Below are 26,555 nucleotides of genomic sequence, written 5' to 3' on the forward strand. Positions count from 1 at the left end.
AATCTTTAAGGTCTTTTCGAACGCAAACTATTCTATGATTCTGTACGAAGACGGTCAGAGGGCTGGAGCACCTCCCGTACGAGGACTGGCTGGGAGAGTTGGGGCTGTTCAGCCTGGAGAAGAGAAGGCTCAGAGGAGATCTTATAGCGACCTTCCAGTACGTGAAGGTGCTGCAGGAAAGCTGGGGAGGGACTGTTCACAGAGGCTTGTGGTGATAGGACGAGAGACAATGGGTATAAACTGGAGAGGGGCAGATTTAGACTAGACAGTAGGAATAATTTCTTCACCATGAAAGTGGTGAGGCACTGGCACAGGTTGCCCAGAGAAGTTGTGGCTGCCCCATCCCTGGAGGTGTTCCAGGCCGGGTTCGGTGGGGCCTTGGGCAGCCCTATCTAGTGGGAAGTGTCCTTGCCCATGGCAGGGGGTTGGAACTGGATGATCTTTAAGGTCCCTTCCAACCCAAACTATTCTATGGTTCTATGGTGTCTGTGGGCTGCATGGAGGTATTTATTGCAGCATTGCCATTGTCAAAGGGTTAATCTACTAGATACCTTTTTTACTGAGTGAAAACAAAACTAGATCTTTATAGCAGAACGAGCTAGTTGGCCACTAATTAATTATAGGACAGGAACGGTTGTTTTGTAGACATGTTTCACACACATGCCAAAAAAAAAAGCCTGTAGCATATCGGTTATAATGGATGAACAACACATTTTGTTATTTCCCAGAACTGAGACTGGAAACTCTAGTTAATAATTATTTTTAGTATTAATGTTATAGACTGAATAAAGAAACTGATTCATAGCAGATAAATTTGTCTGTGCTAATTTATTTGCGTTACATTGTTAGCTGTGTACTTTTTTCTTTCTTCTACATGGCTCAGTGACCGTATTATGTCTTCCAGAGGAAGGATACATCTTTGCTCTGCTTTTTTATTATTCCATTTTCTTATGGATAATACAAGTACTGCATCTTGTGGAGAGGGGCATTTTAACATGTTTAGCTATGCTTTGCTAGTTTAAGTTTTAAGGTAGCTATTTCGCTTACAGAAGCATATTTTGTTCTTGATAATGGACATCTGCTTCCTGCGCCTGGCCAATTAAGCCAGATAATAACGGTTCTTAACCTATGCTCACCATGAGTTCCGATGCATTGTTTTCAGACTGAAAGGAGGACTCCAATGTGCTAAAGCTTTTCTGTTTTGTATCCCACCTGTAACAGTTAGCCTGATAACCTGTTAACATTGCTTCTGTCACACATTTTCATGCACATTGATTCTGTACTTACAGCCTAATGGAAATGGATTCACAGTTCCATTATTGCTCATCTTTCATGTCAATGTTCAATTTCAGTCATTGGTGGCTTAGAACAACGGGGAATGGTTCATACCTGCTAAATATATCTATTTCATGAACACCTAGGTCTTCGAAATGCTGCTCACAACCATCTGATCATGTCATAAAATGAAGCACATGAAAGTTGTCATCTTTAGTAATCTTCATGAAGAAAGGAGGAACAAAAAAGTAAACTATTGTTTCAGAATCTTTCTTCCACGAATGAAAGATGCACTCCTTTAGGCATCTTGATAAATCCTTGTCTGGAAATGCCTGATTTAATTTTCATTTCCCTTTTGTTTTTTTATCTGATTGTCTGTTTTTCATCTGAAATGAAAATTATATTTTTTTCCTAGCAGTACTAAATTACATGAAATACTTAGATAATGATTGATGTGAAGCAGCTAACATAGCCTTGTGGGAAGTATCAAAGTTGAGAGTGCTTTCCAGTACTTCGCCAGTTTACAGACAAATCCAGTAAGTTCAACATACCTTTTATCACGACTCAATTGTGATTCAGAAGGCTATTAAATTTCTTCAAAGAGAAGGGTATTCTGGAGTGAGTTGACTTGGGAAGAATCACAGACTGGTCAGGGTTGGAAGGGACCTCTACAGATCATCCAGTCCAACTTCCCTACTAAAGCAGGTTCATCTGGGGCAGGTAGCACAGGAGCATGTCCAGGGGGAGTTTGAATAGTCTCCAGAGAAGTTGACTCCACAATTTCTCTGGGCAGCCTGTTCCAGTGGTCTGTCACCCTCAATAAAAAAGGTTTTTTGCAGCCAGTAGGTTAATACTGAAATTTCTGAAGAAATGTAAGGGAAAACGTTTTACAGAAATAACTGTTTTTCAGAAATATTTCTAACTATTGAAGAGAGATTTTCACACGTTGAGGAACATAAACTTCAGTATTCCATTTTTTTTTCTCATTCTGTCTTTAAATCTGGAAAGACATAGCAATATAAAATTTTTTACTCCCTCAAATGTACGTTGCAAACCCAAAATTCTCATCTGCGTTCAGATGTGAACTTTGAAAGTAAGATTTATATATGAAGAAAAAGTATATGTTTTTTTTTTAAGAATAATCTGTCAATTTGCATTGAGGAAGGTACCATGGTGACCATGATGCAAAAAATCAGAATCTTCTTCTTAGTATTCCAACAGAAAGATATCTTCAGAGTTCAGTTCTTACATACTGTAAAGAAAAATTTATGTCCATATTCTAAGATGTTAGGAAAGAGAAAAATATCTGCCAAGGCAAATGTTTGGTAAATGTTTCTTTTTAAAGAAATATGTAACTATGTTAAAATTTTTGAGTTGTTTTATGATTCTCTTTTTTATTTACTTAAATTTCAAGAACATAATTGTGCGCTGTATTTTCTTCACAAAAAACAGTTTTTTCCATTATTTTTTTCTGTATTGTTCCTTCTTTTAAGGACAAATGCTGTAACAGTCTTTTGCAGGTATCCTATTTTTCTTACTGTGACTAAAGCTGCTTTGGAGGTGTGTTTAAAATGACTGCAACTGCAGAGCGAAGGTTCATTAATCTCAGGAAACGTCTAGATCAACTGGGCTATCGGCAACCATTGGGAGTGGAGAGTTTACCTCTGGTGGAAAAGCTTTTTAGGTATTCAAAAGGAGATTCATTAAAAACAAATAATCTTATAGTAGGTATTTGATTTTTGGTGTATAAGGGAGAACACTTAGTCTGAAGATTATTTTCTAGCAATGTTATTTCAGATCTAATGTTCAGTTCCTGTGTATGATGAAGTCATATCGGTTTGCTGAAGTGATGAGAACGTCTTAAAATTTCATTTCATTTCATTAGGTAGAATTGTTTCTAAGGACCTATGGTGTAGGAAAATTCAACTTTTCTAACATCATAAGTGACCTAAGATAGTCACTATTGATATGTGCTTTAAATTTATTGTTTCTGCAGCTTTTACAGAACACGTAACAGGACTGAAAAAAATTTTAGCTAATCTTAATGTATCTCCCTTTTCATGGCTTTGATATGATGACAAATGTAGTAATTTCCATAGTAATCCAAAGTAATACTTTCCATAGTAAAGTATACTTAGCTAAATGATGTAAATGTAGGTAATGTGGTTCCCTTGCCCTGTAGAATCTAATACAGATAGAAGTACCATGGGTAGGCAGATGTAAAGTAATTTGCCTTCAACATTAAGTCTCTTTCTGGTGTCCAACATCGATTTACTCTCTCAATCACTGCCTTTTAATTTTATATTATTTTATATTATTTTCACAAAAATGTTTATAGCTGCTAATCTCTCTTACGGAGCTTCTGATCTCCCTGTAAATACTAATAACCTGACCTTTTCAATTCTTCTTTTTTAAGTTTCTTCTGTGGTAAGTAGTGCTGCAACTTACATAGTGAATGGAGGAAAAAAATAATCTTGCCAGTTTTAACTATTTCACGTAGAAATGAGAGTTTATTGACTTATCAGATGTAAACTTTCATATGCATTCTAAATATATATATATATATATGTTTTTTATGTTTGTCCCGTCCTTTTTTATTTACTTTATTTAAGTGAATGATTTCTGTCTTTCAGTTTTTCTTACATGAATGGTCCCTTTGCCTTTCTTTGAACCCACTTGTTTTATAGTGTTCATGATCTCAGGGAAAGGGTTGTGTTTCTCAGGTCATAATAAATATTTGCATCTGCAATGTAAAGGTTGATAACGTTTGTAACATGTCTGATGCTCCTTTATCCTAGTGACCTCGTTCATACAACTGAGAGCTTGCGCAGTGCAAAGTTATCTGCTGGAAAAATTGAAAAGGAATGCAGCAATTATGATGCTATTTTGGAACCTTATAAACTAGAGAATGCTAGACTTACCAGGGAAAATAATGAACTACATGTAGAAAAATTAAAGCTCAAAGAGCAATCTGATCGTCATATTAAGGGTAATATAGAAATTATGATGCTTTTTTTTTTCATCCGTCTGTGCAGAATAAAATTGTGGCCAAATCTTTGATCTGCAAATTCGTTTATCTGTACTTATAAGTGAATGTGAGTGGTCATTGATATTGGTACATTTAAGTAATTAAGGCCCGTGCACAGGCATTTATTTTGTAATTAAAAAGCTTCTGAGGTCTTGCAAATCACTATTTGAATCAAACACGAAACTTTTAGAAATTTTAACATATTCTTTCATACCTTTGAAATGATACTTTGTAATTTAAAATTAAGAACTACTGCTGTTAAATGTCCCTTTATTCTACAAAGGGGTATTATTTGTATAATCTGCATAAATATATATTTTGGTGTGTTCATTTGTGTATATATGTATATAGATATTTATGAGTATTTGAAAATTATGGAAAAGGAATACAAGATTGTCTTTATGCTTACTTTGATTCTACTAGGAAAAGTAATAATGAATATGACAGATAATACTGCTTTTTTTCTCCCTTGAAGATTTGAAAGCCTCCTTAAGGCGGGTTGAACATGAAGCATCTGACTTGAAATTTCTCTATAACCAATATGTACATAAAATTAAAATACTAGAAAAAGAGAACAAAGCCAAGACTGAAAAAATTCGGCAGCTTCAGGAGAAGAATCTGCAAGCAGTGGTACAAACACCTGGTAAGTGTAAATAATCATAGGTATTTTCATATTTTTCTGGGCTTTTGGTTCTTCAGAACATGATCTTTTCATTCTAGGAAGAGAACTAACTGCAGTAAAATAATTATCCAATCGAATAACATTTCCTTTTTGATGTTTCAGCTCTGAATTCGGTCTTTTACTCCGTATGGAAGCAATTTCATTAGCACATCATGATGTTAGGACAAATTTGAATGCAAACTTAAATTCCGTAGAAGACCGTAACATTAAAATGTGAATTCTAAGCACTGTCGCTTTTTCATGCTGCACCTTGTCAGAAGCAAGTTTTTTGACACTTGAATCTTTTTAACAGCTAATTGATGATTTCTAAATGACTAATTCGGATTTTTGTAACCAAGGTCTAGCAGTAGCAAGATGCAAAATAAGTCTACAAACAAATATTCCAACTGTCTGAAAGTTTTTGGGTTACTTTCTTTCTCCGGGGTTTCCTTTTTCTTCAAGCTAAGGGAAATAAAGAGAAGTATTTTGTGAACTTTTGTAATAGTCTTTTCTTTCCAAGTCATTGAATTACCTGTTTTTGGCATCTGAGGAAAATTAAAAGATAGTTAGGTGAAATTAAAATTTCTGCCTATTTATCCACAGCTTTCTGCATTTCATGCCCTTTATTTCAAAGATGCCATGTTACTCTTTTGTTTGTATTTCTGCATACCTGCCCCTTGGTCACTAGTCTAATGGGATTTTTCTGTACTATGGCATCAAATATTATATGTTCTTATTTAATTATGTGATTTGGAGTAATTGTTCCCTCTGGAAATAATACTGTGTTTTTCTTTGCATTTAATATAATGTTACCATGCAAGCAAATAACCTACTCTGCTTGGTATGCTTATAATATTTTTTCAAAAACGAACATTACTAAACAATGTAGAGATTAATTCCATCCTAAAATAGTTCTTACATGAGAAAACAAAATGTCTCATGATGTTAGTTTTTTATTGGGATAAATCAGTACCAGATTCAACAAGTTTGAACTATAGAATATTTAGGGTCTTAAGCACTGGTGAAAGTTACTTATACTGACCTTTGCTTGTTTCCTTATCATAAAACTGAACTTTGTCAAAGCTAATACTAACCCACAGCAATGGTGTTGTCTATAACATATAAATTTTATGAACTTGTTACAGGAAGATTAAAATGGCGAAATGTGTCAGTTCAGAAGCAGTGGAATCAATAGGAAATTTCCTTTTGTATTAAAGATGACTCCCTTGCTTTAACTCCAAGTAATAGGCATTTGGTTTGGGGCTTTTTTAGGTGGCAAAAAAAGAAGCATTCCCTTCAGGCGTCAGCGCATGCAGATAGACCAGCCTGTCCCACCATCAGGTGTTAGTGCCTATCCAGTTCCTCAGCCAGAGGACCCTTACATCGCAGACCTTCTTCAGGTGGCTGATAATCGGTAATCCAAAGAACGTTTAAATTTTGAAGTACTGGTGTTAAATATCCACAGTCATTTTTCAACCCCTGCTTCCTTCTGCCTTTCGAATTTTCCTCGAACAAAATGGTATTTCATGATGTTTTAAGAGCACTATAGTTCTTATATAGATTTTGCTTAGGGATTGACAGTGTTGCCTGTGACAAAGTTGCAATGGATATTTAATAAGCTGCTTGTTTCCTTTAAAAGATTTCTTTTTAGATTTCTGTACTGGCTTTACTATTATAGCTAATTTTACATTGGATGTTCTGCAAAAGAAGCTAGGTCTAATGTTTTGCATAGGAGTAAACTGATTTCCTGTTTATTTTGGAAGACTAAAATATTCTTGATTTTCGTAATACTGTTTTTCGCTTGGGAACCTATAGTGTGAAAGGTCCAAAGAAAATCTTTTTTCTTATATAGACTGGTTTACATGGCAAGGTGTTTGCAGCAGGGGGGCTGCAGGGGTGGCCTCTCTGAGAAGAGACCCACCACAAGTCACAGCTGAGTCCATCAACCAAGCTGGTGACTCCTCTGTTAAAATGTGTTTAAGAAAGGGTAAAAAAACAACACTGTGCAGTGGCAGTGACAGGGAGGAGTAAAAGAAATCTGAGAGAAACAATCCTGTTTCCAAGGTCAGTTAAGAAGGAGGGGGAGGAGGTGCTTCAGGCACTGGAGCAGAGATTCCCCTGCAGGCCGTGGAAAAGACCATGCTGATGCAGGTTGTCCCTGCAGCTTGTGGAGGACACCACATCAGAGCACCTAACCCCACTGTAGCCCATGGAAAACTTCGTGCTCAAGCAAGTAGATACACCCTGAAGGAAACTGCAACTCTTGATGCAGGCTCTTGACAGGAACTGCAGCTTGTGGAGAGCAGTCTATGCAGGAGCAAGTTTTCTGGCACGAGCTGTGTCCCATGAGAGATCCACACTGGAGCAGTCTGTTCCTGAAGGACCCATGCTGAAGCAGCTCATGAGGGACTCTATCCTAAGGAGGGACCTCATACTGGCACAGGGGAACAATGTGAGGAGGAAGGAGTGGCAAAGCTGAAGTGTTAGGAAGTTAATGCAGCTCCCATTACCCATCTGTGCTGCGCCAGTTGGGGTAGAGGGGAGGTATGAGTGGTAGTGAAGTTGAGTTTGGAAAAAGGCAGAGGGTGGGAGGAAGGTGTTTTTAGTTTCTTTGTTTCTCATCCTGCTCTGTTTTTAATTGACAATAAATTAAATTAGTCTTCCCCAAGTTGAGACATTGATATGTTGCTCGTTTTAATACCTGCTAAAAGATCTCAATCTTTGTTGACCACGAGCTTTTTATTTTTTCTTGTTTTCTCTCTCAGCCTGTTGAGCAGAAGTGAAAGCAGGTGGGTGGGGATATGGCAGCCAGCCAAGATCAACCCATTACGATATCTCAAACAACGGTTCTGCATTAATCTTTTGTATGAATGAAACTTTTTTTTGGTTTTTTGGGTTTTTTTGTGACATATTTACGTTCAGGAGTAAAGAGAAAATAGTAATATTGAATCATTGTGTACATATTTTTCCATGAATACACATAAACTATGTATTAATACATTTCAGAATTCATGAACTTCAGTCAGAAGTAACAGAACTACAGGAAAAACTGGAGATATGTGAACGTGGAATGAAAAATTGTAGCAAACAGGTATGTTTACCAATTTTTTGCATTATTATCTGGCTGTAGTAGCCATTGTAGTAGCCTTGATTATAATTTGTGTTTTAACCGTATTGGGAAAGCATTGTAGGGCTGGTGAAATACAAGTATTCTAGCTTGCCTATGTTGAGGTATTTCCTCTCTTTTTGGAAACAGCAGCAATGACAAAATACTTGCCCGCTACTTTTGCTGATTATTTTGTGTATTAAAATGACATTAAATAGGCTAAACTTTATGATTGTAAGTAGAATTTACAATGTGTGGAAGCATTAACTGTTCCAAAATAATTTGTTCTACACATATGTTAGGATAGTTTTTTTCACTGTTTGGACTGGTTATATTTTTTAATTTTTTTTTTTCAATGTTAATTTATGAACAACATATTTTACAGTATTTTAATTAGAGTAGATTGATAAGATATGTATAATCTTTCAGTGAGGGAATTGCATCAATTGTTCATATGTTGTTATAACATTCAGTTTCTGGTGATTAATGGACACCATCCTCTTTTTGGTTAACATCTTGGTTTTCCTCTTCCGGTATTCCCTGTTTTTCAGCTCTTTGATTTTCAGACTGAAATATTCACCAAATTAGCTGATTTAAAAGCTTTTTTCCCTGAATTTAAATGCTGATCTTGGGCAGTTAATTTGCAACATTAATTCGTTTCATTTTAAACGAAAAACACTGGTTTCTTTTCAAGAAAATAATCTATAAGGATTTGTTCCACTATTTTTTCCCCACATATTCTATTTGATTCATTTATTTTTACTTCAGAAAAATCACTTTGTTCAGAAAAACCCAGAGTAAAAAATAATCAGCTATTAAAGATAAAAATTGCATTTTTAGGTGCATATCTTTTTACTGAATGTTCTATAGGTGGATATTTGAATGACGCTTCCGTTAAATGTCATAGAAGATACCAAATAATGGGAATTTTTTTCCATCAAAGGTTGAGCTAAGAGACAAAGAAATAGAGCGCCTAGTGCTGGCATTGGATGGTGGGCGTTCTCATGAGGTTCTTTCTCTGGAATCACGAAGTAAAAGCAATGAGAAGCTTATCGACCATTTGAATTTGCAGGTAATGTTTTTATTACTTTTGCTTAGTCAAAACTAAAAATACTAGCAATCAAAAAAATCCACAGAACTTCTAGCTTTTGGGAAAAAAACCCACTTAACTATAAAATCAATCAGTTTAACTTGCTTTGCTTTTTGGGTGGTAGTATTTCTTCTCTACAGAAATTTCATTTCTTTTTTTAAAAGTCTATTAGAGTGGGTTTAGTAAAGAATTCTGTGAACTTGCATCTGTACATAATAATGTTACGTTTAGTGTATTCAGAAAAATTCTATATGTGACACTGTTTCCACCAAGTTTGAAAATATTTATTTTCTTTTGTAGTTATTTTTTCATTTATACCCTTTCTGTGTTAGGAGCTAGCAATGGTAACACATACCTACGATAAGGAGTAGTCCCACACATAGTCTCATCAGAAACGAGGGAATCTTCTTTGTTGAGTCCAAATGGTCCCCACCTTTACTCCAACATAGACTTGCTCAAAAATAATAAGGATAGGGTGTAGATGTTTTGTGTTTACCATGCATATTAGCATGCATTCAGTATTGGTCTCAGAATAAGGATTCAAAAAAAGTACAAGAAAGGCTGGAGTACAGATCAGGTAAAGCCCTGTTTTTTTCAACTGAGTTAGATGTTTCGTATACTTGTTATGCATGATGTGCAGTGGCATGAGAGCCAGTTTACAGAATTTATTATCTTAGGTTCAGTGCTGCAAAAATACAGAACGAGCTATTACTTGAAAAAGCAGTACGGCTTTGTTCAGGGATCCTGAATTACTAAATCCAGCTGAACACTAATTGATTATACAGAGAAATGAGCCCAGAGCTGCATAAAGCTGGTTTTGCTTCTTCAAGACTATTTGCTCAGCCCCAGTGCTAATATACTACTTTTGTTCTCTGACAATGAGTGTATGGGTATCTCTATGTAGTAGTATTCATGACTATGAAAGGGCTCAGATTTTCTTCTGTGTTTAGAGTAATAATTCATTCTGGAATAGTAAGGAAAGTTGTGCGGAGACAGAGGTCCAGCCCCTCTGTTATCTTGAATCTTTCACGATACTCCATGCTCCCATTTTCCTAGGTAGTGTAGCATAGTGTTTATTTTTTATTCCTGCTGTAAATCATTGCCTCTCTTCTGTTTACTCTCATAGAAAAGTATAATGGGAAGAATGATGTGTGTAGAGCAGGGTTTCTGAGGATGTTGAGTTGAAGGTGGTGAGATACGTTGAGGGCAAGATAGATTTTAGGAATTTGATCTGTGGAGCTTCACTTTCATGAAGGAGTAACAGTGAGACTATGCCTAAGAAATAGAGGGAGAAGAGGAGAGAGGTGGAGAGAAGAATGTGCCCTCATATCTTGTGAAATTTAGGACAACTCAGAGTACGCTGGGTCTGCTGGACTAATGCCCAAGATAGGCTTCTTCTATACAGCTCTCTGCTTTTCAGTAATTTGTTTTTAGAGTAAACAAAGTCTTGGAGACCAGGTAAAGAACATTATAATAATGAATTCCTTCACCTTGTGCCTTTGTAAAACTGTATTTTTTCATGTTTATAAGCATCACGCTCTAAAAATAGAAAATACTGCCATATTTATCAGGATGTCCCTTTTTTACTATGAATATAGAAATACTATGTTTCAGAGGATTAGGAGGAACTTTTGCTACCTAGTCTAATAATACATATTAATGTTTTAATGAACATTGTCTTTCAGGTTGAGTACCTTCAGCAAACAAACAAAGAACTTGAAAATCGCATTCAAGACCTCTTGGATTCTAAACAAAATGTGCCTAGTGAAGTAGTGCATTTAAGCAATAAAAATGAAGAACTGTGTCAAGAACTGAATGAAATAGACCACTTGGCACAGCAGTTGGAAAGACACAAGGAAATTGTGCTTGAGACTGCTGATAAGGAAATAGGAGAAGCGAAGGTAATTACTAATGTGTTACAATGTGAAAGATCTGCCTGGCTCTCAGGTGGCTTTATATCTTTTAATTGCAACTAATGACCTAATGTAAAGGAAAATTAAAAAGACATTTTTTACTTAATACTATGTAGAAGTTTTCAGCAAAAGGTGACTCATCATAGCTATTTTGTCTCTTTACTGTATTAGGTGAGCTGAGTTTAGTTAAGAGGCAATCTGCCTTCTTCTGTTAGTTTAGTATGAAGTACAGTTCTGAGGTACTTAAAATGACTTAAAGGTAGTTCTTGTGCTTTGAGGATTTTTTTCTATGAGGAGTCATGCAATGCGATTTATTTAATTGTTGTGCTCAAAAAAAGCACGGGTGTGTATACCAAATTTTTTTTGTGCTTTTAGGTCATAGGAGCTTTACTACTAAAAATTTGGCAGGTTACAAGGAACTAATCATGCTTTATTTCTTACGAAAACAGTCTGTTTGCTTAATTTTTTTTTTTTTGTAACAAAGGAATTGTCATTTTGAATGCATATCTTCTGACATATAGATTAATTTTGGTTGATAGAAAGAAATTGAAAGAAAACACAATGAAATACAGGAACTTGAAGAAACAATAACAAGGCTTAAATCAGTAAGTAGAAATACTCAGTTCTTGTTTGTAGCACTTCTGTCATACTGTCATCCACGTGATTCGTTCATTTAGTATAGAAACTAACAATTTAACAATTAATGAGAACTTTTACAGTACCCCTGAACTCTATTGTAATAGAGTACTAATTGATAAATGAAAGAGCTAACAAAGCTCTGTAGATGGTATGTGTCACTATGTCCTTATTGTGCGTTTCCTTATTACTGCTATCTGAAGTTGTAATTACCATGACATAATAATTTTTAGCAGAAATTAGTTATGTCATCCTAGATTTTCTTAATTTAGAAAGTACTTTGTCTCTTAATCAGCATGTTAATAATTACACAATACTTGATCACTCAGAAAAAAAACATTATAGCCCAGGTGAAAAACATCTGTATTATCAATTCCTTGAAGATCAAACTCTTTCCAGCATATAGCATATTTGTTCTAGTATGTCTAGTGAACTTGAAAATAAAAAAGTATTTCTTTTTTCAGAGCATCAGAATGTATGAAAGCCATGTCAAGTAGCCTTCGATTAGCAGCAGTGTTGGGTTACTGAGATATACTATAACACCAACAGTGTCACTAAATGCCATTAAAAATTATTTCTTGCTTTTGTTATTTTTTCCATGTTTGTATCCCACTATCCCTCTGGTTTGGCTTCTTAAATTAAACGAGTTAATCTTGCTTGTTTTGTTACTGACTGCAAACCATGTCAAAAGTAATTCTTACTTCGATGTCATAAAAAGTAGTATAATAACAATTGGTGGACTTCAGGTTAAAAAGAAGCATATAGTGTCAAATATGAAAAGTTTAATATAATGTTAAATATTTTTTTACAAATGTCTGTATTGGCACTTCTAATTTTTGCAATAATACTTGTTACTTTAGGAGTTGTGCTCATGTCGTAGAGAGAATGAGCGACTGAGTGAAGAACTCTTTGGGAAAACAGATGATAAAGAGAATCTTGAAGTGTTGTTAAACCAGCTTGAACGAGAAAAACAAAGGTTGACAGAAAAAACAGAGAACTTCGAAGTAAAAGGTAAACCATCAAATGTAGATTCATGTGGATTATCTTCCTATAATTTCTCAAATAGAAAACTGTACCTAGTTAAGGTACAGTTAATAATAGTGAAAGACTTGATATTATCAACTGAAAAGAAGACTGTAGGTCTTCAGTCAGAATTGAAGTGAAAACTGTTATGGAAACATGTTTTTATTCTGTATGTGAAAGCCAAAAACTGAGCTATTTACTGTGATCCCACAGGGCGTCCTAATACTAATACTGTGGCAGTTTCATACAAAATAATTTCTTTTGCCCAAAACTTTTTATTCTCTGTCTTTCTGAGTGAGTGAATTCTGACTGGTTCTTGAGAGCTTTATTCAGTTGGATCTTGCAAACTTCCAGGAATGGAGATTCCACTGCCTCTCTAAGAACCCATTGCTATGTTTATCCTTGGAGTAAGAAATGTTTTCTCTGTATTTCTTGTAATTGCCTGTAGCAATTAATCACCATTATTCCTAGTTCACCTACTCTGTACTTCTGTGAAGAAGCTGGCTCCATCTTATCTGTAACCCTCTCGCAGTATTGTCAGCCTTCTCTTGGGTCCCCAGCTCTTCTCTAGGCTGAAGAAGCCCAGTTCCTTCAGCCATTTCCATAGGACAAATATTCTGCTCCCTGACCAGGGACAGGTCAATTTCCTGACAAATATTCTGCTCCTCCTCTACTGGACTCCTTCAAGTTTATTAACAGCTTTCTTGTACTCAACAACACTATTGTAAATGTGGTCTAATGAGCGCTAAGTAAGGGGGAATAATCACATCTCTCAGTCTGTCTCCATTTGTACAGCCCAATATGCTGTTACATTTCTATAGGTTCCAAAGTACTACTGACATGTTTAGCCTACTGTCAACCAGGACTCCTGCATCCTTTTCAGCAGATTTGCTGCCCAGACCATTGCTGGGAGCTCATCTGTCCTAAGTGCAAATGTCTCTGTGGGAATTCATGAGTTTCCTATACAGTTGTTTTTATTTCTTTTTCTGCAGAACGAGAACTTGTCCTAGAAATAGAAAGAATGAGATTAGAATGTGGTATAGCCCTAGGAGACAAATCTCCATCTCGCCTAGATGCATTTGTAAAGACTTTAGAAGATGACAGAGATTATTACAAGCGAGAATTAGAATACCTTCAGAAAATGATAAAACGAAGGCCTAGCCCAAGCCGTAGGACTCCAGAGAAGGTAAAGTTCCTGCTGTCAAGACAAGCTGAAAAAGTAACGGAAAAAATGGAAATACTGTAGAACTGTTAAAGGAGCTATCAAATATATTTTCAAATTTCATAGCAGTAAATGACTATATTAGTTTTTAAAGTACATTCCTAGTGTAAAAAATTAACTGAGCAGAATTCCAGTGAACTTCCATTTTATTTTCCTATTCAGATGTTAATATTGATTAGTTATTGAGCAATTTGTTTGACATAAATAGAACTAGATGGTAAACAGACAAAAGTTGAAATCTCATGGTTACCAATTTTACTTGTTCTCCTTAACAGTTTGTTATACCGCTAACGCCAGACTTTTTCTTGCAATTAAAATTTATTATGTACTATGTGTTTTTCATGTATTACTAATAGTGTGAGTTCTTTCTTTTTGGTATTAACTATTCAAATATTTTAGCATGGTGTATTTTAGCATACATTTTATTAATCACTTTGCAGAGTGAAGATCTTAGATTCATCACGAGAGAAAGAGACGAGCTACGGTCCATGTTAGACAGATTTGAAAAACACATGATAGAAATTCAGTCCAATGTCAAATTATTGACTGCAGAAAGAGATAGATTAAATGTTCTTTATCAACAGGTAAGAAGATACTGTTTATAATTGATGCTGAAATAACTGATTAACAATTCCACTGTTGTTTATTCAAAATGAAAAACCTTTCTGTAATGGAACTTGAGGAGTATAGACATACTAGAATACAATCAAGAACTATATATATATATAACTATATTTATTACTTGTTAATAAAATTGTGTATGCCAAAGTTAGCGTATTAACTTCAAAGCCATTATAACTTACCAGCATTCGGAAATGAGAAAGATCAGGGAAAATAATCAGTAGTATGCATGAGAAAATTGGGTAAGAATACAGGCTAGAAAGCAAGGAAGAAGTGATAGCTAGCTGATATGAAAACAGAGTGAAGTTAGGCTATACTTGGTACTGTGAAGGGATGATAAATGTGTTGGCAGCATGTTGTCACACCACTGCGTGAACTAGGGAGTATATTTTAGTTATGTTTATGGAAAAATAAGACTATAATAGCACTTCTATGGTAATAAAAGCATTGGAACTTTCTTTTCTGTTAGTACTAATTGTAATCCTCGTATACTAACAAATGATCATTTTTAAAAGTCTCAGAATGAATTAAATATGATGAGAAGAGAAGCAAAACAGAGTTTACTTTCTCAAAGTCGTGTGGAAGAAGAAAGAGACGTTGCACTGACTGACTTTAGGAGACTAATGGCAGAAAAAGAAAGCCTCAGAGAAAAATTAAAGGTGAGCTTTTATAGCTTCATTGCTTCTAGCGAGGTGGCTTATAGGGAAGGCTTGTACAATGATACTGTATTTGCATTTCTCTGTCAGCTCCCCTTTTCAGTAGCTTTTGAACTTACCTGATTTCAGACTCTCTTGAGACGAATTGTCTGAATTATCCTTGTAAACTCAGTTCCTAGGGGGGGTTAGAGGGAGACGAACACACCTTAGGTGTCTGAGAGCAAGCACAACATCACCTTGTGTGAAGAACTTAGAAATGAAGCCCTAACCATAGAATATTTTTATGTATAAGTACTACTTTGAAGACGCTTGTGTATCACATGTGGTTCTTATGTCACAAACTGGGGAATTTATGGACTTTTTCATATTAACTTAGATATAGTTATTGTTGCATTTTGTAAGAGAGTATATTTTAAATAGCATGTAACTGAGCCATCAAACATAAATTTGTAGCAATCCATGTTTCTTATTTATAACCTTTATAAAAAAAATTGCTAGTGCAATAATTTTCATTTTACACTGACCTTTTGATGTCTGGTACTAATGTGCATTAATGTCTTATGTGGTTGTAGTTAAGAGCGTATGATTTCAGGGACGTTTCCCTGACATCTTTATTGACTGATTAATATAATGTATGCGGGTTTTTAAAATGTTCTGAAAATTCAGAATTTTAAAATCATATTAATGAACTGATCCAAAACCAACATACGTCAAGAGTGAGTGTACAATGAATGTTTCTATAGTTTTCTTTACTACTACAAAAATAGAGAACTGTAGTGTATCTGAATAGAGAGGCAATTACTGACTTCTGTGCTTAAAGCATGTGCATGCAGTGGAAGAGATGTCCTTCCAGCTCCATTTTTTATTTTTGTACATGACTACCAATATTTTGTATGTGGGCCACTTTGAAATATCTGCATAAAAACACTTATCTTGGGCATTTCATAGTAGTATGAGAGTTTGTCTAATAATTTCACTGGTTTTATGCATGGAAGTCAGAGAACAGACAAAAAACCGGTCTTGGAAAAAGACCGGTTAGCTTTGTAATGTGTCTTGTGTTTCATATTAATGCTAATTTCATAAATTAATTTCAAGCAGCTTAGAATACTAAACTGTACGTGCTTGCAACCTTTCATATTGCCCCGTAGCTCAGTAATCTTTCTACAACTATTCACAAATATTTAGTTGGGACCAAACATAAATATACTCTTTCTTTTAAAAAAAAAATGAAAACCCCAACCAAATAAGCCAAAACCAAACTCAGTGATGTTATATTGATGTTATATTGAACTGCAGGGGTGTATTTTCAGCTAATACTGTGTAGTTTTATAAAGAGAACTTTGTACTTGATCACTTATCTAAGAGTGTAGAGCAATGTTTTCTTAATCATTAAGTGTAAATTTTATGGTTAAATCTAAAAATGTGTCTCTTATTATGTGTAATTCTATATTTCTATCTCAGTTTCAGCAAGAAACAGCTAACCTTGAAAAATCAAAGATGCAGCGTGATATTTCAGAACTGGAGAATAACATTCAAGGAGTAAGTGCTTTTTTTTAGCAAATAAGCTTCTAAAATAGGATAGACTTTACAAGCAATTAATTTTGTTAGCTGTTTTCAGCTTAAATTTGTTTAAAAACCAAGTTGTGATAGCTTTCTACAACAATAATGTGCTTGGTTATTTATTTTAAATTGCAGTTTGAATTGGAAAGGTGTGAACTAAAGACTACAGTCTCTATCTTGAAAGAAAGAATAAACTCTTTGGAAAATGAATTAAAATTGAAGTCCAGCAAATTTATCCAGACATCTGAGATTTGCTCACTTCAGTAAGTCTAATACAAAATGTGTTTGTCTTCCACAGATTGTAACATAATTTTGTTCGCTCTATGACCGTATAGCAGAGTTGAGTTCTTGGGAAAGATCATAATATATTTTCAGAATCACTTGGTACTGTTTTTATCTTAAGGAAGAGTAAATAGAAGTAAGGAAGGTGCTGTGGTGGCTTTTCACAGCAAGATCCTCTTGGACTTATTTGATAACCAGATATACTAAAAATTTTTGTGGCTAATTGTGAATGAAAATTTTCTCCTTCTAGAATTCTTTCATTTAACAACTGTATTCTCTACTTATGAATACAGCAGAACAGAAAGGACTTCCAGATGCTGTTTGTTAAAAGGAAGACAGGTGAATTCACAGACTGCAGCAGTAGGACCAAATTGTGTCAGTTCTACAGAGTTGTCAGTAATGCTGAAAATTTTATACTGAGAATTAGGTATTGATATTCCACAATTGAGTGGTTCTTGGAGAATCATTCTGTAATGGCATTTTAGTTGAGCTGTTTTTTCTTACGTCACTCTCTTATATGCCATCACACACATACTACAGTTTTGAGACCTGGCGTCTTATGATCCATAGACACAGTCTGTAGGGATGTGACCAACTTGCTCTGAATTGGAGGATCGGGTATACCAATGTATTTTTAAGGCCTATTTAAACTTGCAGGGTCATTGCTACAGTCTTTTAAAGCTGTTTTAGGAAAAAAGCTCCCATCAGGTATCTAAATGTGAAAGAAGAAGCCTTAGAGGAAGTGGGAATAGTGTACTAGCAAATGTGACGCCAGAAGGAGGATCTGTGCAAATACAGGCCTGTGAGCCTGACCTTGGCTGATATTTACGTAGATAACCTCACATATCTTTCAGGTTCTGTATTTCTTAAAAGTAGGATCAGAACTGTAGCTGTCAATATGGTTGCTTCTTAAAATGTAGTATAGCTGATAATCACTGCTCTGAGCTATGTGTCAAAATCTTTATAAAGCAAATAGTCAAAAGACACAAGTGCTGAGAGTTACATGATGAAAAGTAACAGAAATCAGAATCAGTGAATGTTTCAGATTATCATGATGGTTCCGCCAAGGTTCTATTGCTCCATTTTGTAATGGTGTTGAGGTAGATTTGCTGCAGGGGTCCAGAGCAACCAAGTGATGTTGGCCTCAGCAATCCTTAACAGTCCTCTCTCCCAGAGAGGGAGGGAGAGGACTGGTTAGTGTGACACAACCCTTTCATCAGGTTACACTGGAACTGTTCCAGCACTTCAAGCAGTTTAAGAGCCATACAGTGATGATCCTGAATTAGAGTTACCAGATTTCTTTCAACTATGTACTTGTTTTCCAGGCTCTTAAATGACCAACTCCAGCGGTCTGTTGAAGATTTACAGCACCGGTTGTCCCTCAAAGAGGATGAACTGCAGTCAGCTCAAGAAAAAATTGTAAAGCTAGAGGAGAAAATAGGTAATCACTGGTTACTTTTATGCTTATTTCCTGTTTTTAGAATAGAAAACACTTACTATTTTATTTATAGACAGGTTAAACCAGAGGAGCACTTCACAGGATGAAGCAGTCAATGTGCTAAGAAGTACCATTACTGTTTTGGACAAAGAAAAAGATAGTCTTCAAGAAACTGTAGATGAAAAAACAGAAAGAATTGCATGCTTAGATGACAACTTAGCTAATAAGGTATGTGCAGTAAAAGTACTAACTTGCAGTTCATTTGAGGATTTTTAAAGCAGTTGTGTTTTAGGGAGACATTTTGCTTTGATGATAAAGCCTGTGTAGAGCTCTAAGCGTCACATAAACACTGTGTTTGGACCTAGCCAATAAGAGTCATTTGCCAACTCATTAGCATTTTATTTGTGATTATTAGTGTATTCCTTAAACATTCCAAGAAAATAAAGAAGGGTTTTTTTGCCTTTTGCACTTAGAGGTATGTATTAAGATATAAGGTTCTAGCCTGAACTGACGGATTCTATAGCTGACTTACATCTTTTTTGATGACAAGACAAAAGGAGCGTGGAAATTTGAATGTGCAAAGACGCAGTTACTTATCAGTGAAAGGTTAAAATAAAAGTTTACATTTAAAGTTCTTTAACTTGAAGTCTCCTGTTATGTTGCAATATAATAATACTTGATGCAATTTTCGCTTTTATTTTCATAGGAAAAAACTATTACTCATTTACGTCTAACTATCTCTGAGCTGGAGTCCTCAACAGAGTAAGTAAAGACTAGGATGCCTTCTTCAGTGGTTTTACTTCAGTAGTGGTTTTAAAATAAAAATGGTTTTTTTACTTACTTTGGAGAAATTGAGTATATTTCTACTTTTTTTTGTTTAATCTTCCTTACCCTTACTGTTGTCTTTCAAATGTAAGCTGTATGTCTTCTTCCTTTATGGTTTAGAAAATACACAGTAGCTATCTACCAAACACAGGTAAACACACGTATCTGTAATTGCTGTTTGCATAATAAGATACGTGTTACCAGATACATTGTCAGAGTTGAAGATGAATTAATTTGTGCATAATGACATTTTACGTTCTTAGATTATGTTTATGTTTAGCCTCAATTTGTCAGCCTTCATAGCAAGAATTTTACCATTTTTTTAAATACAGAAAGTTTTTGTGTATACAAAATCCATGTCTGATAGTTTTCAGTACTATGTGGTATAGAATAAGAAGGGACAACTTGAATAAGATTTTCATTTGATAGCCAGTTGAAGGACATGCTGAGCAACAGAGATCGTGAGATATCTAGCTTACATCGCCAGCTTGATACGTCCCATGTAGAACTTGCAGAAACAGGAAGAGTGAAGGAAATGGCTCTAAAAGAAAACAGACGATTGCAAGATGACCTAGCTACAATGGCCAGAGAAAACCAGGTATGAAGGAAGTACATAATACTGGAGTATTAAACTGTTTATTGCTTGCTCACATGTACTGGTACGTCAAAACTGCTACATCCTCAATTTTCACAGAATCACAGAATGAACTGCGTTGGAAGGGACCCACGAGGATCATTGAGTCCACCTCCTATTCCTGCATAGGACAACCCCAAAATTTACATCATTTGTCCGAGAGCATTGTCCAAATGCTTCTTGAATATTGTTAGGCTTGGTGGCATGACTGCTTCCCTGGGGAGCCTGTTCCAGTGCTCTACCACCTTCTGAGTAAAGAATATTTTCCTAATATCCGTCCTAAACCTCCCCTGGCACATCTTCCTGCCATTCCCTTGGATCCTATCATTGGTCACCAAAGAGAAGAGATTAACTCCTGCTCCTCCTCCTTCCTTTGTGAGGAAGCAGTAAACTGTTATGATGTCCCCCCTCAGTCTCGTCTGGGCTGCTGAACAGACCAAGTGACTTCAGCTGCTCCTCATACAAGTTTCCCTCTAGACCCTTCACCAACTTTGTGGCCCTCCTCTGCACACTCTCCAGTAGCTTGAGATCCTTCTTATACTGTGGTGCTCAAAACCGCACATGGTACTCCAGGTGGGGCTGCACTGGTGTGGAGTAGAGCAGGGCAATCACCACACTCGACCAGCTAGCAATGCATGTTTGATGCACCCCGGGACATGGTTGACCCTCTTGGCTGCTGGGGCACACTGTTAGATCCTGAATTTTGATTTGGTATGTTTAATTATTAGTATTTCTTGAACACTGGAACGTTAAAAATTACTGGGCAGAAGTTGTAAAAAAAATTTAGATTCTTTTGTAAGCATAGTCGATACAATTGGGGAGAAACACACAAGATTTCAGTTTAATCACTCTTCCTCAGATTGAAAAAAAGAAAACTAAATAAAATAAATCTACGACATAATTGTTTATACTATAATGAAATCATGTTAATTAGTTACATCGCTTGGTAGTTGGTTAATTGGTAAAAATTGATATTTATTATCTACAGAACAGGGATCATTGAGAGAGAGCAAGAAACCACAAAAGCAGATGTCAGGTTTATTAGTCAGGTGAAAGCAAGAAGAAGAGGGAGGAAATTGTTAGTACATCTGAACGCATTCTAGTGCGTAGTGATTCATTAGCTTCATCCATCTAGTTTCCATGAAGCATTGGGTGTATTGAGTGAGCTATGAGGTGTTTTGAGATTAGAATGTTTTTGAATGTAGATTTTAATGTTCATGTCTGTGAGCCTTGGTAATGGTGGCTGTAAAGAGGTGTTGGCACGTTTTTAATTCCCAGTTCTGGCAAGGGTAATCTCCACTTGTGTATGTTGCTTAGCAGGAACTTTGCTTTCACTGATGAATTGGGAAAGGTTGATGCTGCGGGAGAAAATAGAAGAGGGCATAAGAGATCCAAAGCAGAGGCATTAGAGAAAACTTTTTTTTAAGTCCTGAGTAGCATGAATTTGTTTGCTCATTTCAGGAATGGATAAGGAAGGATGGGAATGGCAGGGGTTCCCTTTCTATTGTGTCAAGGTTTTGTGGGCTTTTTAGATGGTGAATTCAAAGGTGCCATCTATTGCCTTGGAGAATTGTCCTTATTGAAATGTCTTTGCGTTGGTAAGGTAGGTGTCGTGGTGAGGTGGTATCTTAAGAGTGCAGCTGCATAATGCAGCTTTTTGGGGGATGTGTGTTTTTTTTGTGAAGATTCTGTTCAGGTACTTTATTGACTGTTTGCAGAGTTTTATATTATATATTTTTATTTATATTAGTTTTATATGATTTCATCTTTCTTTAGTTCTCTAGTTGTTTAGAGTCATAATGTACCTCCTTGCTAACAGATAGTCTGTCAGCAGCTTTAGGACAAAAAGCAGGTGGGAAGCAGATTTTGATTTCCCAGTGGACTCTTGGTTGGTTCATGTGTATTCGTGGTCGACTTTACGATTGAGAGGTATACAATCCCCCTCAGCTGCTGACGGCTGAATGTATTTCCTTGTAAATTGTACACTATATAGGCACAACTTAAACTTACATCAGTTAAAGAATCAAAGTTGAAATAAAATCTTCAATGCCTTCAGGAATTACCTATTTCCATAGGGTATCATGGAATATTTTATTGAAAGATGAGCTATCTCAAGTTCAGAGTGTAGGTTAAATACAAAATTTGCAGGACAGAAATAGTTGAGAGATTCAGTGAATTAAACTGATTATCATCATTATTGTTCTTGCAGCATCTTCATGTTCTCCAGGGATCTGCAAGTTCATCCAACCACTGGTGTCTAAGGCTTGTTCTTCCAAGAGCATAAGGGGCTTGTATAGTATATGTCTATTTACACTCTTCCCAATCGTCATTGCTCCCATCTTGGAATCCTCTGTGTCCAGGAGCCATGGCTTGGAGAGCCTGATGTGCATTCAGGCTTCTTAATCCCTCCCATAGTTTGAGGAATAATGAGCTGAGTTTGTGCACCAGCTGGTTACTACTGACCAAAAGCCTCCCAGCTCCAAGTGCATGACATGGGTGCCCCTGTACAATAGAATATGCATAAGGACAACATATAACAAAAATGTCCAATATTTTATAAGGCTAAGTAACACTTTTTTTATTGGGCTAAACATTAGAAAGACTACGTGGAGAGTATGTGAATGTGATTTAAAGAGCTAGCCCAGAATTTTATTGCAGCTCATTGCTGCCCGTTCAGTTTGTATAGCAAGTATTATTGCAGGTCATCATGAGACTCGGGTGCCTTGTACAATTTTGATGCTGAGATACAAATCTTTGTTTGAATTCACTGTAAATGTCAACACTAAATATAATCAGGGTCTTGTTAGCAAAACCCAGTTATTTCAATACTCATCAATCAATGTGGGTGAGTCTGAAGCTAGAAAGTACAACATAGCAAGATGTGAGCGAATGATGTACTACCCTGAATAGTTCTTGAAAAACCTATGGTACAATACATAGGTGTGTAGTTGTATTATTGTATTTAGAGATGCCATTCACAAGTATCTAATGAGATCAAATATTGACTATTATCATAATGTGATGGCTAAAGCTTTCGCGGTGTGCTTGGGAAGACTGCCACAGAGACAAGCAGACTCATTTCATCATATGCTTAATAAGCTACACAGTAAGAAGACTATTAATGAATATTAGTATACCAAAAAAAAAAAAAAATGAGAAAGAACTAAGGCAATATCCTCTATTTACACCACTTTTTATGGTAATGATAGAAGATGATACTTTTTGGGCTCTCAGAGAAAGGTGAGAGCTGAACCTGAGTGGGCCAAACTTTAGCAGTTCCAGCATCTCAAACAAATTGCATGGTGCATTTTTCATGTCTAATTATGATCTTAACAATGCATTTAGTTATTTTATCTTGCAGTTCTACTTTAAAATAAATGTTCTTTTCTTATAAAACTGGCTTTCTAGTGACACAAAACTTGCCTTTACTCAAGCAGAGTGAATCTTAAGGCTAGAAAAATCCTGGCTTCCAAATAACTGCATGTGGAATTTTCCAAAAATCAAGAGGGTGTGTCATCAGAGAAGCTGCAGATTTTATGAACTGGCATGATGTTCATTGTTTTCTGTGATTTATTCTTGCTTGGAAATCATTTTCGTCTGTCTAAAGTAATAGAGGATACTTCTGAACCCTACAAATCCCAAGGCGCTTTGACTAAATTACTTAACAGTTGAATAGAGTAACATCTAGGGCATATGCAATTACTTTGATTTAGTCTGATACAGTAATATATAGTGATTAATTTACTCTAATGCACTGGTTTGCCTTTATGTAATCTCTTTAGGCTATCAGTACGGAGCTTGAAGATGCAATACGTGAAAAAGAAGAAATGAAAACCAGGGTTCATAATTATATAACTGAAGTTTCCAGATTTGAGAGCTTGGTGGTTGCAAAGGTAAAAGTATCATCTATCAGTAGAAATACCTGTTTTCAATAAATTCATTGGTTTTAGAGTATAACGCACTCACATTAGGATACAATAAACAAATTAAGAAATGTATGGTCTGGGTCTTGTTCTTCCTGCTTGTCTCATTTCCTCCTTTTATTTTTTTCCTTCTTTCCTCTGCAGTGTTTCAAGCTGCTAGCGGGTAATTATGTAAAACCTTGTTACATCTGATGCACTGATAAATTCTGGCACAATTTCATTGATGATGTTTCAGATAACCGTAACACTAGAGAATGACAGACAAATCATATTTGAATCTTGTTTTGATTTTTGAGTTTTGACCAGGCAGCTGGTAAAATATCTTGTACTATTTAATGATTGTAGGCAGTGAGCAGCTTAAATGATGTTTTTTAATACTTCATACTTAAAAAGAAATTTTATATGTAGTCCTTTGGGAAAGTGTAAAGATAGCACATTGGAATGTTTTCTCTGTGGATGGTAACAGTTCAGAGTTTTTGCTATACTGAAAAAACAATGCTCTTGTTAAATGTATTTTGTCCTGGTACTTGGATTCAAAACTCTGATGTGTATGAATTAAAACTTATAGTTTTATGCCAAGACAACATGAACTGGTAAATTTATTATGCAACTTTAAACAGAAAAAGGTGAGATTTTATCAGAATCTGGCTTGCATGCTTTGACGAATGTATGTAAATTAAACCACTTTTTACAAGTAGAAACCGAAGCATAGAGGAAAAATTAAAAGTCAGTGGTGTGTTAGCTTAAAACCCTCAATTTAAAACACTTATTCAAGTCAGATACTAAGAAGCTGTAGAATATACAGCCAGTGACCAGTAATGAAAAGTTGGTTTCAGGGATTTTTCTCATATTACACCTGGTGTTGTCTATGAAGACAAGAATTTACTTTTCTGCACAACTTTCACTTGATTAATTATGAGTCTGTTTTCCTAATGCCCCACCTCATTCTGTCTGCACCTTCCAAGTGCTGCAGGAAACACTGAAGGAATATAAAAAACAATAGCCTTCTTCACTACAAAAATCTGATTCATACTAGCAACGTGCTGATCCCCCTGTGCATTGTGTGAATAGGGGAAGAAGGGAATGGAGCTAAATAAAGAAAAAATAATCACTACCTTATAATATGCGTGTCCTTGCCTGTTGCAGGGAGTTTGGAACTGAATCATCTTTAAGGTCCCTTCCAACCCTAACCATTCTATGATTCTATGAAATAGGTTATCAGTCTTTCAGGCACTGCTGTAATAGAAATATTTGTAAATAGAAATATTTGTAAAAGAGCTGAAAATGCAGATCTTGCTGCAGTTTCTTGGAAGGAGTAGCGCTAGGACCAGTTCATCTTGGTAATATGACCCTTGACAATGCAGAGAGATCCAAAATAAACTTTCTACTGGGAGCCTTGAAACTCGTTAACAACTGCTAGATGTAAATACTTCCATTTAGTAAAACTGAATGCCATCACTGTGTTTATTTACTGTTTGGGCTTGCAAAAGGGATTATGCCCTTTAGTAATTGCCAGATAGTGGGATTAAGAAAGTGGAGAAAAATCTACTGTCTTCTGTCTGCTTTTCTGGGGAAAAGAAGAGAAAAAAAAAAAAAAAAAGACATTGTAGAGAGTAAGCAGGAAAGAAGATCAAGCAACTTGAAAGTATGGTGATCATTACAGACTGATCTACTTTTTAATCTAGGAAAAAGAAAACCAAGAATTGTTAGAGAAGTTCCGAATGCTCCATACGCAAGCTGAAGACTGGGAGATGAAGGCTCATCAAGCTGAAGGAGAAAGCAGCTCAATACGACTTGAACTCCTTTCTGTAGATACGGATCGGAGACATCTCCAAGAGAGAGTAGAACTTCTGGAAAAAGAGATTCAAGGGGTAATAATTTGCGCAGTGAAATTCTGTCAAGGAAAATACAATAAAAAAAAAATCAACATGCTATTTTTAATGCTGTAGTGGAAAATAATTCTTATATGTGAATGTTTCAAATGTGGACACTGAATTTTTGAAACAGTAAGTGATTCTGGTTAGACTTTCCTTCTGCTTTTCTCCTTCCTTCCCTGCTTTCCCAAAATTAGGATCACTGCATATTTTAATACTTTTAGATCTCTTCTGTTGACTGATCATTGCTATTATGTAATTGTCTCTGTATTGCTTCAAAATATTTGCATGTAGCTTTATGATTATTTGTCAGCTAGCTTCATGAGTATATTGCAGGCTTAGGTTTTCTTTGAAGTTTTAAATGAAGTACTTGAAGCATTGGAGATCGGAGTAAAGGTAAAAATTTGGTTGTAATAGTCCAAATTCAGAATCAGGATTCAATAATACAGAAACCTAGACCAGTAGCATAGAAAATAATTAGGTTTGTATTTTAGAAGCAGTAACTTCATGGTGATCAAGGAAGCTGTATTATAGTGGATTGATCATATTTTATCTCATACTTTTTATTAGCCAAAAAGAGTTAGAGACTTTAATATCATAAGCTAAATGTCAAATAGATTTGGGGGTTTTAAGCTTTTAATTCTCTTCTGAAGCTGGGACCCAGCCTCATTCCACTCTTGTATAGTTTTTGTATAATTTGTATAATTCTTCAAGAAGGTGATTAAATATTGCAGATGAGGTTTACTGGTCGTTCTCAGCTGTGATGTAGAGACAGGAGAGGAATACAA

The 26,555-nt window shown here is 35.6% G+C and overlaps 1 protein-coding gene across 4 annotated transcripts in view; it reads left to right on the forward strand.

Annotated features, from left to right (window-relative positions):
- Positions 1-26,555, forward strand: part of CEP135 (centrosomal protein 135) — a 37,303-nt gene that overhangs the window by 464 nt on the left and 10,284 nt on the right. For 2 of the 4 annotated variants that reach the window (XR_008449794.1, XM_054066144.1), the window contains exons 2-22: positions 1,691-1,811; positions 2,786-2,959; positions 4,074-4,264; positions 4,779-4,946; positions 6,237-6,378; positions 7,971-8,055; positions 9,014-9,142; positions 10,846-11,061; positions 11,613-11,678; positions 12,570-12,720; positions 13,725-13,918; positions 14,395-14,538; positions 15,091-15,234; positions 16,693-16,770; positions 16,927-17,054; positions 18,399-18,514; positions 18,585-18,739; positions 19,218-19,273; positions 19,766-19,934; positions 23,753-23,863; positions 25,579-25,764. Coding sequence is in view for 3 of the 4 variants with exons in the window: in XM_054066144.1 (XP_053922119.1) it covers positions 2,847-2,959; positions 4,074-4,264; positions 4,779-4,946; positions 6,237-6,378; positions 7,971-8,055; positions 9,014-9,142; positions 10,846-11,061; positions 11,613-11,678; positions 12,570-12,720; positions 13,725-13,918; positions 14,395-14,538; positions 15,091-15,234; positions 16,693-16,770; positions 16,927-17,054; positions 18,399-18,514; positions 18,585-18,739; positions 19,218-19,273; positions 19,766-19,934; positions 23,753-23,863; positions 25,579-25,764 (2,742 nt within the window). In the remaining variant the exon portion in view is untranslated. Of the gene's footprint in view, positions 1-810; positions 1,524-1,690; positions 1,812-2,785; positions 2,960-4,073; positions 4,265-4,778; positions 4,947-6,236; positions 6,379-7,970; positions 8,056-9,013; positions 9,143-10,845; positions 11,062-11,612; positions 11,679-12,569; positions 12,721-13,724; positions 13,919-14,394; positions 14,539-15,090; positions 15,235-16,692; positions 16,771-16,926; positions 17,055-18,398; positions 18,515-18,584; positions 18,740-19,217; positions 19,274-19,765; positions 19,935-23,752; positions 23,864-25,578; positions 25,765-26,555 lie in introns of those variants that run through there. The other 2 variants (XM_054066146.1, XM_054066145.1) reach the window with 2 other exon arrangements.

This window comes from Cuculus canorus, chromosome 4 (genome assembly GCF_017976375.1).
Source record: "Cuculus canorus isolate bCucCan1 chromosome 4, bCucCan1.pri, whole genome shotgun sequence".
Lineage (NCBI taxonomy): Eukaryota > Metazoa > Chordata > Aves > Cuculiformes > Cuculidae > Cuculus > Cuculus canorus.